The 14,638-nt window shown below is 43.6% G+C and overlaps 1 protein-coding gene across 1 annotated transcript in view; it reads left to right on the top strand.

Moving 5' to 3' along the window:
- SHROOM3 (shroom family member 3) overlaps positions 1-14,638 on the top strand; it is a 212,427-nt gene that overhangs the window by 179,054 nt on the left and 18,735 nt on the right. Inside the window, exons 6-8 of the mRNA XM_047857602.1 lie at positions 4,200-4,273; positions 9,632-10,528; positions 11,661-12,152. Of these exons, the coding sequence (XP_047713558.1) occupies positions 4,200-4,273; positions 9,632-10,528; positions 11,661-12,152 (1,463 nt within the window). The remainder of the gene's footprint in view (positions 1-4,199; positions 4,274-9,631; positions 10,529-11,660; positions 12,153-14,638) is intronic.

The following is a 14,638-nucleotide window of genomic DNA, read 5'->3' as shown; positions in this document are numbered from 1 at the left end:
CCATGGCAAGGTCTGCTCCTTGATTCTTCTTCATACAGCCATCATCTACCCTATTTGTAGAACTAGTTAAAAAAAAAAAACAAAACTAGGCTCCACACAATTATTGTTATTATTTTAGGATATTTTATTGTTTTTTTTATCTGCATAAATTTGAGAAACTTTACCATTATTATTAAGCTTTAATGAAGGTATTCAGTAGGAATTTGTCTCAATCCGAGCTTTAGAGAACTCTGAGAAATTAAGGAACCCTGTGGAAACTGTCTGCTTCAGTTAAACCCAAAATATGGAGTCTATTTATGGTCCTGAACACATGCTGCTTGTTCCCGCCAGCCAGATGCTAGAGCAGGATTTTACAAGCTTTTGACAAGGATTCCATTCCTTTTCAAAAATCCATTATCGAGGATTGTCTCCGCCTCTAAAACAAGGCCAGCATAGACATCAACTCTTCCAAGGGGCGCCTGGTTGGCTCAGTTGGTTAAGCATCTGACTTCGGCTCAGGTCATGATCTCACAATTGGTGAGTTCGAGCCCCGCGTCGGGCTCTGTGCTGACAGCTCAGAGCCTGGAGCCTGCTTCGGATTCTGTCACCTTCTCTCTCTCTCTGCCCCTCCCCCACTTGTACTCTGTCTCTCAATCTCTCTCTAAAATAAACATCTAAAAAAAAATTAAAGTGTCTTAAAAAATCAATTCTTCAGTTAATAAAAATTGATCACTCTTGGGCCTAAATAACTACAGAAGGCCGCCACCACTTGTAGACTGAGACCTGCTCAGTCAGCAGCCCTGGACCTCTCGTTAGCCAGCTATGGGCCTCTCTAGAACATGCAGCCTCTTGTTACTTCTCCTTTACCTTCTGTTCATTTGAAAAGTATAATTACAGAACAGTGGATATTAGTGACGGAGCTGAAGGGCACACCAAATTCTTACCTATTTCCTACTTTCTATGAAGCTTTAGAAAATTTACCCTTTTTAAAGTGGATGTGCCCTGCAAAGCTGCCAGAGAACATCCAAGTAATTCTGCTTGGGAGATGGAAATTTACACCTATTCATCGCATAGATTTAAAATACAGCAAAGGCTATAAAAAGAAGCCTTTGGAGAAATAAGATTCCTGGCTGGGAGTTGTTTTTCCAGATGCTGAGTTAGAGGCTTCTCTCCTTCTGCCTGTTTTCTCAAAGACCCTGGTTCCTGATATATAAGATGCTCACCATGTGATGGTGTGACAAACATCATTTAACTACTGAGGAAACTGCTTAGTGCATCCTACCGTGTCGGATGTAGGCTTGATTCTGTAGAATGCAGCTTGTAACTCATTTTGGCACCCCTTCAGCAAGCACCCATTCAAGCTTGTGCATAAACAGAATCACCTTTCCACCAAAGGGAACGTTGCAAATAGCTAATAATAAATGTTTACTATGTATGTACCAGTTGTCGTACTACATGTTTTAGAAGCAGAAAAATGATCCTTACATCTGTGCAAAGTAGATACTGTTGTTATCTCTGTATTACAGAAGGGGGATATGAGCACAGAAAGGATGGGAAATTTCCCCCCAGGTGGTGGGAGCAAGGTTTTGACCCCATGTGTTGGACACCAGATTCTGCAAATCCCTATACCATGCTCCCTCCCTGAATAAAAAAGTTTGGGGAAAGGAGGAGGCTAGCATTAAATATCTATCTGAAAACTTCAGTCAATGAATTGATTTCATTTTAACATCTACTGATTACTGTTATTTACATTTAAAAAAAAATTTTAAGATTTCTCAAGTGGATTTGATTCATTTTAGCAGATACTTGAAACTGGTATTCCAAAATAGATGAATACTATTGTCTTCATATTTTATTGGCTATGAAGATACTAAGTAACTCAAAACCCAAAGCAAGAGTGAGGATCGGGACTCCATAGACTTTAGGTTTGCAATTTTAAGTTTGCTATTCCTAACGAAGAATAAGAACTGGGGTATTTTGAAGTCCGTCATCAAAAATCAGATAAATAGACACAAATAGACACTTGTCCAAGTGTCTACTAGAATAACTCAATACCTTGTATTTCTCCCAGAGCCATTGCTTTTTCCTAAATTGCCCTAAGTACTTTATACTTCTTAACAGGTTATAGAAAATAAAGTCTTCTTTGGCAGTGAATGTATGTCCAAATCGTAGCAAGTAAATGCAACAGAAATTGAGCCTCCTTGGGCTTGTACTAGGCTGGACTTCTGTCCAAATGGTATTGTCAGCAACAGGAAGTTTAGAGAGTTCTCTCAATGGCCTGTGAGTGGGTCTCACTTCCTTTATTTTTATTTATTTATTTATTTATTTATTTATTTATTTATTTATTTATTTATTTTGGTGTTTTGCTATCCTATGAAGTCTTTTTTTTTCTTCCTTTATCTTATGCACACCCACATAAATATCAACTTAAGCACCTTATTCTGAGGGCCAACTCATGACTACAGAAGTTAAACTTATACTGAAATTCAAAGGAAATAAGAAAAATGGAAAAATATACCTAATTGTTAGTGGGGAAGGAGCTTAAAGGGGAGATAGAAGCGTTCCCACTTAATTATTGGCAAAGCTGTACATTCTTGTCAAGAGGGGGTGGAACAGGGAAAGACCTCAGAAGGACCAGAAGGTTTTGTGGAGAGCAGGAATTCCCATTCCCTCTACCAATATTTGAGCAAATAAGAGACATATGGAACTCCTTTCTCTCAAAGCATCGGAATCTCATTGCATCCAGCACAGCCTCTACTCACCTGGAAGATTCCAAGGAAAAATCTGGAGCTTTGAAGAGATGATGGTTTGAATCCTCCGTCCTCCACTTTAACTGTGGGCAAAATACTTAACGTCTCTGAGCTGCAGTTACCTTCCTGCTCCCTCTTATTATAGGTTAACTTACAGAAGGACCGTCAGGGGCCTGATACAATTCCAGACACATAATTTGAGCACTGTAAGGTACTTAGCAGAGTGGCACTCAGTAAATGCAATAAGGGATCACTGCTATTAATATTCAGGTGTTTGCTTTCCCTTCAGACCTACTACTGCCTTTGGCTCTTTCCTGTTGCCTTTGAGTACCTCTACCACTGACTGGGCCAAAAAAAAAAGATTGGAAAGCAATTAGCCCATTGGAGAGAGTAAATGATGAAATGAGTTGCTAAAACTAAGTGGAAGATCATATATGGATTTAATTTCTCTGTTTTCTGCCTGTCGCCTGTTATAAATAATTGAAATAATTATATTCAATAAATTTTCAATTTATAATTGAAAATTATATTATCAATAGCAATATCATTGTCTTCATCAGGGAACTGTTCACATGGGCCAAATTTTATACTATCGAAAACTCACACAAACCAAACAAATCTCACTTACCACCCTTTTGGGAAACCAATATATACCCTTACTAAAACCGAAAACACAGGTGCCTGGGTGGCTCAGTCATGAAGCATCTGACTTTGGCAGAGGTCACGATCTTACGGTTCGTGAGCTTGAGCCCCACTTCTCTCCACCCCCCACTTCTCTCCCTCTTCCCCTCCTGGGATTCTTTCTCTCTCTGCCTCTCGCACCCTCTAAGATAGATAGATAGATAGATAGATAGATAGATAGAACCAAAAGAAAATCCCTGAAAAGTTACCAGAGTTGCTGATAGTACATGTGGGTGAGATGTTTTTCCTGGAGAGAATATACTTCAACCTGATTACAAGCCAGATACTTACCGTTTTTCTAATTATACATCAGAACATTTGAGATTTTTGCTAAATTCAATAAACTATCCTTTTCTTGTCATCTCCCATATTTCCCTATTGCTGGTTCAAAAGTTTGGCCCTTTGAATTAATTTTCATCGTTCTGTTTCAAGTCCAGTGGTTATTTTGAACCCTGGAGATAACTGCTATCAGACTTCTGCTTAGAAAATGTCCTTGTTAGGAGAGGCACCCGGCGAGACAGACTGAGGTGCAAATCCTGGCTCTGCCACTTGTGACCTTGTGACAGTTAAGTGCTTTGGATCTGTGTCTTCCTCAATGCACCAGGGTTCACAACACTTCCTGGGGCACTGAGGATGAGGAGGGGTAGTATGTAACAGTCCTGCATTGGTACCTGACCGTAAGGAGTAGGCATCCAATAAAGGTTCCTTCTCCTTTCTACCTCTACCTTCTTGGTAAATTTCAGTGCCTGTTTTTTTGGGAATAATGCTGTACCTTTCTTGTGTTTCAAGGATGTGGTTTTGGGGGAAAACAACAGCTTTGGCCCTGTGAAGGATCCGTGTTATTTGGCTGGCCCTGGGTCCAGGTATGTACGTGTATTTTATGATGCCCTCTGCCTTAGGAATGCCGCCAGAGTTCAGATTCTGTGTCTCCCTCTCTCTCTCTCAGAAATGAATAAACTTAAAAAAATTTAAAAAAATGTTTCTATTCTTCTCTCCAAGGAAGGGAAACGTGACATTAAGATGTTTCATAGGACTGTGTGCTGCCTCTGCCATTTGTCTGTACCATAGGGAACTTCTACGTTTTTTATTTACAGATGACTTCCTTTAAGGATGAGACTTCTTCAAAATAGATTTAGAATGTGTACTGTTGAAGCAGTGGTTGACTTCAAGTAAGAGTAGCCTCAGAATAGTTCATGGAGATGCTCCATGCATATCCTATGATGGCTGTCACACATGGGGCCTCTTTGTGTGGCTGTCTTCCAGTCTTGTGCACAAAGGGTCAGGTCTGGTGACTAGAACACTAGAAGGAGTGGCCATTTCATGAACAGCTTCACAGAGCAAGACAAACTTACAGGAAGCACACAAAATAAAAAGTAAAGCTCCCAAATCATAATTTTTAGGCATTTAGGGATAAAAAAAAAATAGCAGGAAAGTTAAAAATTGTCATCAAAATCATTTCTCCTAAGTAGAAACATATAATGGATACTTTCTTAGACTTTGAATTTTTGAGCTATTCACATGGAGCTTAAGTAGAAATTTCCAAGGAATTTCTCCTGACGCACGTGCCTGTATGTGGTTTTAAGGCAACATCATAGGGCTATCTACTATAATTTGTAGTATGCATTTACATCTTCCCTCTTACCTTCCATGTTTTTCGAAGCCAGTTTCTTTTTCTTACATTTAATTCAATCCTTGTTTCTCTTTTTTTCTATACTGTATTTACCTTCTCAGTAGCTCAGCCTAATACTGCCACCTAAAAGCAGCCTATGTGGTATCAGGAGGTGGGTATTAAGTTACCTTCTTTATGGCCAAGACCAGACGTCCACGGTTATGTGCTCTTGCTCCCATAGCTGTGCCTAAAGTGAAGAAAATATTCAAGGTGAGGCTGAGAACTTTGGTTAGTTTGGGTGCATTGCTTACAAGCTAGAAACAAGGGAAAAGTAACAGTGACCTAACGTACTGCCAAAAGAGAACTGTCTGAAGTCAAAGGCGAAAGTAACTCAACCAAAAAAAAAAAAAATCAAACACCTCAGTTACAAAAAAAATTTGAGGGGCGCCTGGGTGGCTCAGTTGGCTAAGCATCTGACTCTTGATCTCAGCTGAGGTCTTGATCTCAAGGTCGTGAGTTCAAGCCCCAAGGTGGCCTCTACACTGGGCGTAAAGCCAATTTTTTTTTTTTAAGTTTATTTATTTTGAGAGAGAGAGCGAGAGAGAGACCGAGCAGGGGAGGGGCAGAGGGAGGGAGAGAGAATCCCAAGCCTGAGGCGGGGCTCGATCCCACAAACCATAAGATCATGATTTGAGCCAAAACAAAGAGTCAGACACTTAACTAACTGAGCCACCCAGGTACCCCAAGCCTACTTAAAAAACAAATGTGTGCCTGGGTGGCTCAGTTGGTTAAGTGTCCCACTTCAGCTCAAATCATGATCCCACAGTTCATGAGTTTGAGCCCCGTGTTGGGTTCTGTGCTGACAGCTCAGAGCCTGGAGCCTGCTTTGGATTCTGTGTCTCCTTCTCTGCTCCTCCTCCACTCATGCTCTGTCTCTCAAAAATAAACACTAAAAAAAAATTTTTTAAACAGAACTTGACGAGACATTTCTCCAAAGATGATAAAAAATGCCCAACAAGCAGATGAAAAGGTGCTTCACATCACTAATGATGAGAGAAACACAAATCAAAACCATAATATACCACCTCATACCCATTTGGGTGGCTACTATCAGATATATCGAAAGGGATGTGGAGACGTTGGTCCCCTTGTGCAAACATGACTACTAGGCTCCTGCCACCTCTAATTTATAGCTCAGTAATAAATGTCTTTCCCTCCACCAAAAATAATTGTTGGTGAGATTGCAAAATAGTCTCCATTGCTTTGGGAAACAGTATGTCAGTTCCTCAAAAAAATTAAAAATCTACCATATCTGAGCATACATCCTTAAGAGTTGAAAGCATCTCAAAGAGATATTTTCATACCCGTGTTCATAGCATCACTACTCACAATAGCAAAGAGGTGAAGCAGCCCAAATGCCCATCAATAGATACAAATGTGGTATATACATATACTGGGATATTATTTAGTCTTAAAAAGGGAGTCTGACACATGCTACAACATGGATGAACCTTGAGGACATTATGCTAAGTGAAATAGGCTGGACACAAAAGGACAAATACTCAGATTCCATTTACATAAGGCATCTATAAACTAGTGAAATGCATAGGAACAGAAAGTAGAGGTTTCAGGGCTGGGGAAGGGAAAAGAGTTGTTGCTTAGGTATCGAGTTTCGGATTTACAGGAAGAGAAAGTTCTGGAAATCTGTTGCACAGCAATATGGATATACTTAACACTACCGGACTGAACATTTAAAAATAGAGTCATAGGGGTACCTGGGTGGCTCAGTAGGTTAATTAGTGGCCTACTCTTGATCTCAGCTCAGGTCATGATTTCACGGTTCATGAGTTCAAGCTCTTCATCGGGCTCTGTGCTGACAATGTGGAACCTGCTTGGGATCCTCTCTCTCTCTCTCCCTCTCCCTCTGTCCCTTCCTTGTTGGCTCTCTCGCACGTGTGTGCTCTCTCAAAATAAATAAACTTAAAAAAATAGTAAATTTTCTGTGTTTATCACATTTTTAAAAAAGCTTTGAAGGAAAAAAAGAAGACTAATTGCTTTCAAACTCCATTCTTGAATGTTAGGATTCCTGGATACCTGTGGACAGATGTTTGCCTCTCACACTCTAGTGTAAAAGAGACTCAAACATCTCTTTCACCCTATCTTTTGTTCTTGAAAAAATACAAAACAATCCCCTAGGAGAAGCATTCTCAACTAGACTAAGCATTTAACTCCAATATTACCTTCAAAAATATACAATTGAAGTATGGCTCCTATAAACTAAGAAGATTCAACATAAACTAAAAATATATGAAAGATTAGAGGTGCCTGGGTGTCTCAGTCAGTTAGGTGTCCAACCTCTGCTCAGGTTGTGATCTCTCGGTTTGTGAGTTCAAGCCCCACATCAGGCTCTGCACTGTCAGTGCAGATCTTCTGTCTCCATTTTTCTCTGCCCCTCCCCCGCTCTCTCAAAAATAAATAAACATTAAAATATATATCTCAAAGTTTATTTGGGCTTTGAATAAAGGATAAATATTATATTTTGTGGGGTTTTTTTTTAGTGATGCTTCCCCTTTTAAAAAAGTCTCAAGATACAAATATAATAAAATGAAGGTACCCAGGTTAGTCATTAAAACTGATTCCAGTTATTCTGTGTCCTATTAGAGGGTATGGAGTTTGAAAAGAGTTTATATCCTACAGTCTAAACTGCAGTTGGGCAGAGTTGTTCAACAGACATTTACTGAGAGAGTCCTTTTTTTCTTAAGTTCATTTATTTATTTTGAGAGAGAGAGAGCACGTGAGCATGAGTAGGGGAAGCAGAGAGAGGGGAGACAGAGAATCTGAAGCAGGCTCCACAATGTCAGCACAGAGCCTGATGCAAGGCTTGAACTCACGAACTGCGAGATCATGACCTGAGCTGAAGAGTCAGAAGCTTAAGTGACTGAGCCACCCAGGCCCCCCCCAAGACAGGACTTTGTACCAGGTACTGAGGATACCAACATGAGTAAGACATGAGAGAAAAGCCCCCCAGCGAATTTCCTGCCTCGGGGTTTTCAGTACCCCCATTTGGGAACCCACCAAGAAGTACAAAGTAGCCAATCTTAGATATTGAGACTTTCCTGGTAAAGATACCGCCTCTGAATGAAAAGGATATCTGAGGGGAAGGGAGGGGCTGCATCCGAGAGAGAGATGGGCCCCTTAGCCATCTGCATTTATAATACAGAAAAAATAACATCCCGAGAAGAGCTAATTTGGTTCTTTGCAGTCTTCTCCTTCCATATGCTGCATTATCCTTGCCTGGCACTTGGATGGTTTTGTGGCAGGCCTGGGCTGGGGTTCTCCTGGGGACTGAGCCGCAGCTTCCCTCGGGACTCAGATCTGCAAAATGAGAAGTTCCATCTGCTCTCCAGATTCACTTGCATACGAGTCAAGGAGCGCCAAATGTGGAATTTTCAAATTAGGGTGGTTTGCCGGCGCTTTGTTTTATCCCCACATTAACTCTTGGGTGGCAGCAGGCAGTGCTACAGATTTCGGTTTTGTTTTCCTTTCTTCCTTTAGAGCATAATGACAAAAGTATTGGAAGTTGTTGGGTTTTTCCTCAGAGCCTAGATAGAGGACAGGTGTTTAGCTCTCCACGTACCCCATTTGCCCATTGCTATTGCTCTCTTTCTCCAGAGATGATTGCTTATTAGCTCCTTGGGGACTCCCCTCCCCCTCCTTACCTTCCATTGTAAAAAGTGGAAACAGGAGGAAACTGAGGGAAAACTGTAAATAAAACCGTCAAGTTCACAGCCCACACAGGTGCTTTCCAAACAGACCTCTCCCATGGGGATCACACTGGGACTACTTTCCCGAAGTAGTCCTGAAAGGGGCAGAAGAAATGTACCTGTTTCCTTTTATACCCCAAAGCCTGCCCCAAAAAGCTGCCTTATGTGGGCTGTGTAGAGGGGGTGGGGAGGTCAGTGAGAGCGAGCTAATAAAAGGAAATGCCTTGTGACCCCCATGTCTACCATCTGACATTTCCTGTAGGACTGTATGTCTGGAATCTTTTTTTTTTTTTAATTTTTTTTTAACGTTTATTATTGAGAGAGAGACACAGAGCGTGAGCAGGGGAGGGGTAGAGAGAGGGGGAGACACAGAATCCGAAGCAGGCTCCAGGCTCTGAGCTGTCAGCATGAACTGTGAGATCATGACCTGAGCTGAAGTCTGTCACCTAACCAACTGAGCCACCCAGGAGCCCCTGGAATCTTTTTTTGTTTTTTAATGTTTACTATTTATTTCTAAGAGGGAAAAAGGGAGGGAGACACAGAATCTGAGGCACGCTGCAGGCTCCAGGCTCTAAGCTGTCAGCACAGACCCTCATGCGGGGCTTGAACCCATGAGCCGCAAGATCATGACCTGAGCAGAAGTTGGACACCTAACCAACTGTGCACCAGGCGTCCTTTTTAAACTTGGTTCTTTGTGTGAGCAGCCTGAGGGACAGTGTGTGGCTCCTCTGAGGCCCTCTGAGGCCCTGCTTCCTAAATGCTTTTCCCGTCTGTGTAATGAACTTAGGGTTCAGAGTTTGCCCCTTTCTTCTGAGCTATAACCCTTGTGTTTGTATATCCTGCTCCAGGTCCATCAGTTGTTCAGAAAGAGGCCACGAAGACATGCTGTTGCTCAAACACCATCCTAGCCTTCGTTGGGGTGGTTCAGGCTGCAAAGCAGTTGGTGATTCCTCTGTACCCAGCGAATGTCCTGGACCCCTGGACCATCAGAGGCAGGCCAGCAGAACAACGCCTTGCCCCAGGCTGTTGCCCACAGGAATGCAAGGGCATCTCACAGACACTAGGGCTGCATCCCTGACCCCGCTCAGCTCAGCTCTGCCTTCCCCCGTTCCCTCCAGCTCCCAGGCTGCGACTGATCAGCTGACCGGAAGGGACTGTCAGACAGGGCAACAGCCTCTTCCTCCATACACCGCAGCAGTGATCCACAGAAGCAATGGTCACAGCCTGGTCCAGCCTGCCAGTCCAAGAGGCCACGAGCCCAACAGCCCAGAGCATGGGCTAGAAGAGGCAACAAGGAAGCGGGTCTCGTTGCCTCAGCGGCCTGCCCCACCTCGGGTGAAGTGGGCCCACACGGTCAGAGAGGACAGCCTCCCTGAAGAATCCTCGTCACCTGATTTTGGAGACCTGAAGCACTACAAAACACAGCAGACTCCTCCAAGCTCAGGCAGCACTCTAGACTCGCCTCTTGGGGCCCCAAGCACTCCAGGGAGGATCTCCCTCCGAATATCTGAGTCGGTCCTGCTGGCCTCCCCACCACCTCGGGAAGATGATGATGATGAGGTGTTTGTGAAGGACTTGTACCCCAACGCCGCTTCCAGCCCCACATTTGAACTTCCCCCACCCCCACCGCCTCCGCTGAGCCAGGACACCCCAGTGAATAGCTTGGATGACTTTCCTCCACCTCCTCCCCACGCTCTGTATGAGGCAGAGCTGGACAGTGAGGATCACAAGGAGCCCTGTACCAGGTAAGTGGGCAGACTCTGGATAGGGCAAGCCCCCAGCTGAGGAACAAAAGGGTGCCCCTCTCCAGTAAGAGTTTTACCCTGCAGGCTCCCCGGATCCTCCTTTCATTGGCCACAGGAGAGCCCTGTTGTGGAGATTTTCTACAGAAGCTTAAGTCACGCGACTGGCAGAATGGTTTCATTTGTTTACCTTGGCAGGTTGTGACCCTAGTACCCAATACTAGCATCGGGAACAGAGGAACAAGAGTAGTGAAAATGGACAAAAAAGCCCAAAAGGCATAGTTCACTTCTGTGGACATGATAAGTTCAAAGGGTCTTAAATAAATAGCATCCCTCATTCCTGCTTGAGTTCTGAATCAATTAAGAAATAAGACAAAGGAGGAAGACATAGAAGACAAAAGTATCGCTCTTGTTACTGATAGAGTTGATACTGGAAAATATGGCTCTTCTCTTGAGTGTAAGCGAGCCTCCTGATGGTAAACCCCAAACAGGTTTACCTGCCTAGTCTCAGGCCATGCTAGATACACACTGGTGTGTGTGTGTGTGTGTGTGTGTGTGTATGGAGGGAGAGAGAGAGAGGTGTAGATTAGCCTAGAGGTAGCCTCACTCTCGAAAGAGAAGAAGCTGGATTATGGACAGGATATGGTCAGCTTTCTTTCCACAGTCACTCCGTGTCCATTGGAAAGGATAAAGAACAGAGCTAAAGGTCAGTAATGTTGAGGGAAAACCTCTCGGAAGCCAGAAGAATAGAGAAGAAGCATTTCCCAACAAATACTTCCCAGGACAAGCAGTCTCTAAACACCAAGAGAACATGTTGCCTTTGCAATTAACTCCTTCTGTTCACCTGGACCTTTCAGAAAGCTCTAGAATCTCACAGCAACATTCACCAAAACTGAATTCCTACTAGATCCCTTAAAAAGTTACACACTCCCATGTGACCAACTGCTGGGGTGAGGAGAAAGCCCTCAGGACCTTGCAATTTGTGGGGAATGATAACCTCAGGGCATGACTACCTTGCCCCCACCCCACCATTCCTCATGTAGGAAGCCACAGCCCTGATGTGGAAAACTTCTCCTTCAGTCTTCCTACCCTTCTGTTGACTCCTCTCTTACCCTCTCTTTTTTAATATCCCTAGCAGCTCCAGCAAATTTGCCAAGGTGACGGTTGCCAAGGAAAGGCCCATGCCTGGTACAGTCCATTTGGTTGGCAGTCAGATATCAGCTTCCAGATCGCAAACTTCTATCAAGGGTTCAGAAGCCAACGAGAACAACCCACCCTCCACCATGGGCGCTCTGCCCCAACTTGCTGGGGCTCTTGGCAAGGAGCCAGGCCCTGGGCAGCCATCTCCCATCCACAACCCAGTCAGTGGGACTCAGAGTTTAGAAAAGAATGTTAGTTCTGGTCCTCAGAAGACCTCAGAAGACATCAGAACAGAGGTTCTGGCAAAGGAAATTGTCCACCAAGACAAATCTCTGGCAGACATTTTGGATCCAGACTCCAGAATGAAGACAACTATGGACCTGATGGAAGGTTTGTTTCCCCGAGATGTAAACTTGTTGAAGGAGAACAGCATAAAGAGAAAGGCCATGCAAAGAACTGTCAACTGTGCAGGATATGAAAGCAAGAGGTAAGTCCCTGGTAATGCCCTCAAAGAGACTTATATTTAACCTCCTTCCATGGGGGTGGTAATAGGTCTAGGACAACTTGTGTGACATTTTCCTGCTTCCAAAGATTCTGACCCAAGAATGACACGCCATCTCAGCCTTAGCAGAATGGGTCTGAGGAGTAGAAAGTGGGGCAGACTGACCTTGAGTTACTAGGCACTTGCCCAACAGCAAAAATAGTGATAGTGGTGACAATTGCCATTAAAACCATTAATATTGTTGATGTCTTTGTGTTAGCCCTTGTAGTAATTTTTTATATAAACATTATCTCACTGAATCTTCACAAGAACCTCCTGAGGTTGCGACCAATCTTACCTCCCTTTTACAAGTGAGGTCACTGAAACACAGAGAAATTAAGACTGTGCCCAACCAAAGCCCCAGAACATGTGAGTGATGGCGTCTGGATTTGAACTTGGCCCGGTGACTGTGCCTGGTGACTGTGCCTGCTCTCATAATGATTTCACAGTGCCCCTAACTCAATAAGCAACAGAGTCACCTTTGCAGACAGCACCACAGGGGTCAGTGCTGAGTGGCAGGGAGAAGTGGTGAGCAGAGCAGAGGCCTCCTCAAGGTGGAAGTGAGCACAGACTTCTAAGAAGGAAGAGAGCCCAGGGCGCCTGGGTGGTTCAGTTGGTTAAGCATCTGACTTTGGCTCAGGCTGTGATCTCACGGTTTGTGAGTTTGAGCCCCCCATTAGGTGAGCTCAAGCCCCATTTTGGGTGAGCCCCGCTTCCTTCTCTCCCCACCTCCCCCTCTCTACCCCTTTCTCTCCCCACCTCCCCCTCTCTACCCCTTGCTCACTTGCACCTTATCTCTCTCAAAAAAAAAAAGAAGCAAGCCCAGACAAATGGATTTACTACACTGACATTCGCCCTTTTCAAGAGTTAGGTGGATGTTGTGTAACCCTAAAAATCAAGAGAGATCTGAACGTGGATGCAGTCTCACTGTGTTGTTCAGCCAGCGAGCCTCTGCTCCTGAAGCTCCCTGATGGCACGTGTTTACAGTCGTGCAGTGTGTCCCAGCCCCCAGCCACAGGGGTGAAAGGACCCTGAGCAATCTGTATTTTTCATTCTTTTGATTTCTCCTGGGTGATCGCATATTTTCTTGTATGTTTGATTTCCTTAAAGGACTACTATGGGAAAGGTTCAGAGTGGTTTTTGTTTTCTTTTTAATTTTCATTGAAAACTATGTGGATTGATGGATTGGTACTCCACAGTTAGTGGCTTCTAGACTAAATAAAAACAGAGCTTTTTGTCTAAATTTGGGCTTGCCTTTAGAAATTTCCAATTGATCCTAACTAAATTACCAACAGGAATACTATGTTTTGATTTGGGGGAGGGGGAGAGAGGAAAGAGCGATGGAGTCCTTACAAGCTCTTTGATAGGTTGTTGGAGACTCTCCTAAAACAAGGCCTGAACTGTCACCTTGTCCGTCCCCTTCTTCAGATTTGGCAGACAGAGATTTACTGAGGTGAAGTGACTTATCCAGGGTCAGGTGGTTAGCACACATTTACTGAGTACCCACAATGCGCAAGACAATCAATCCACTGGGTTCCACGAAGGACCCAAAGATGGGTGTCTCTGGGTATGTCAGTTCCCCGTGGGTAGGTGTCATAGATCAGTTAGGGGCTTCCATTCATTCCGTTCTCTGACCACTTGCTGTAAAAAGGCCAAGGCAACTTACAAATACATCCTTAGCAAAGTATTTCCTAGCATTATCACTGAGAACATTCGTTCTCTCCATTTAGAAATGAAATAGTCATGTAGCTTTTGCAGCACGGAGACCTGGAGGAATTTCAAAAGGCTGGCATGCGCCATCTTCTGGTGAAAACAAGCAATGTCCTATTGTGCATGAGACTAGCCATTGTGAGGTTTAGTCAGTCAAAAGCCTGAGAAGCATTTATAATGCTATGAATATATGGGGGGGGGGGAGCATATCAGAAGACTTTTTTCCTATTTTTTCAATTAACTGAATTAAATGTAACTATATTGCTTAGAAGAATAGTCCTATCAAACAGGAAATGAGTAAAAATGACTTCTTCTGTGGCTCTTTATTCCAAAGTAAAATGATGGCCTAGATGTTAAAAATAAAGTCACAAGATTGAAATACCTCTCCAAGAGAACCTCACCTACTTCCATAGAGTCATTTATTCAATAGTAGGCTCTGACCTCTACTATGAAAGACAGCTTGGTGATAGTCAGGCAGAGAACACTAGACATCAGGTTTCTCAATTCCTAGTTTGTTCCCCGGCCTCGAAACCCCTGCTGTGTACCTAAGGAGTAGACTTCACATCTCTTGGCCATTGACCAGAAAGCTGTAGATTTCTTAGGCTTATCTGGGCTGTCATGCTTATATGAGAAGGAAACATGGCCAAGTGTCCATGCAACAATCATAGTAGGCATCAGGAAGATGACGGGTAACCCTGGAAGAGTAGGAAATAACCCACAAC

The sequence above is a fragment of the Prionailurus viverrinus genome, chromosome B1 (assembly GCF_022837055.1).
Source record: "Prionailurus viverrinus isolate Anna chromosome B1, UM_Priviv_1.0, whole genome shotgun sequence".
In the NCBI taxonomy this organism is placed as follows: domain Eukaryota; kingdom Metazoa; phylum Chordata; class Mammalia; order Carnivora; family Felidae; genus Prionailurus; species Prionailurus viverrinus.
Note: the sequence above shows the minus strand (reverse complement) of the source record. Positions and strands in the feature narration are given on the sequence as shown.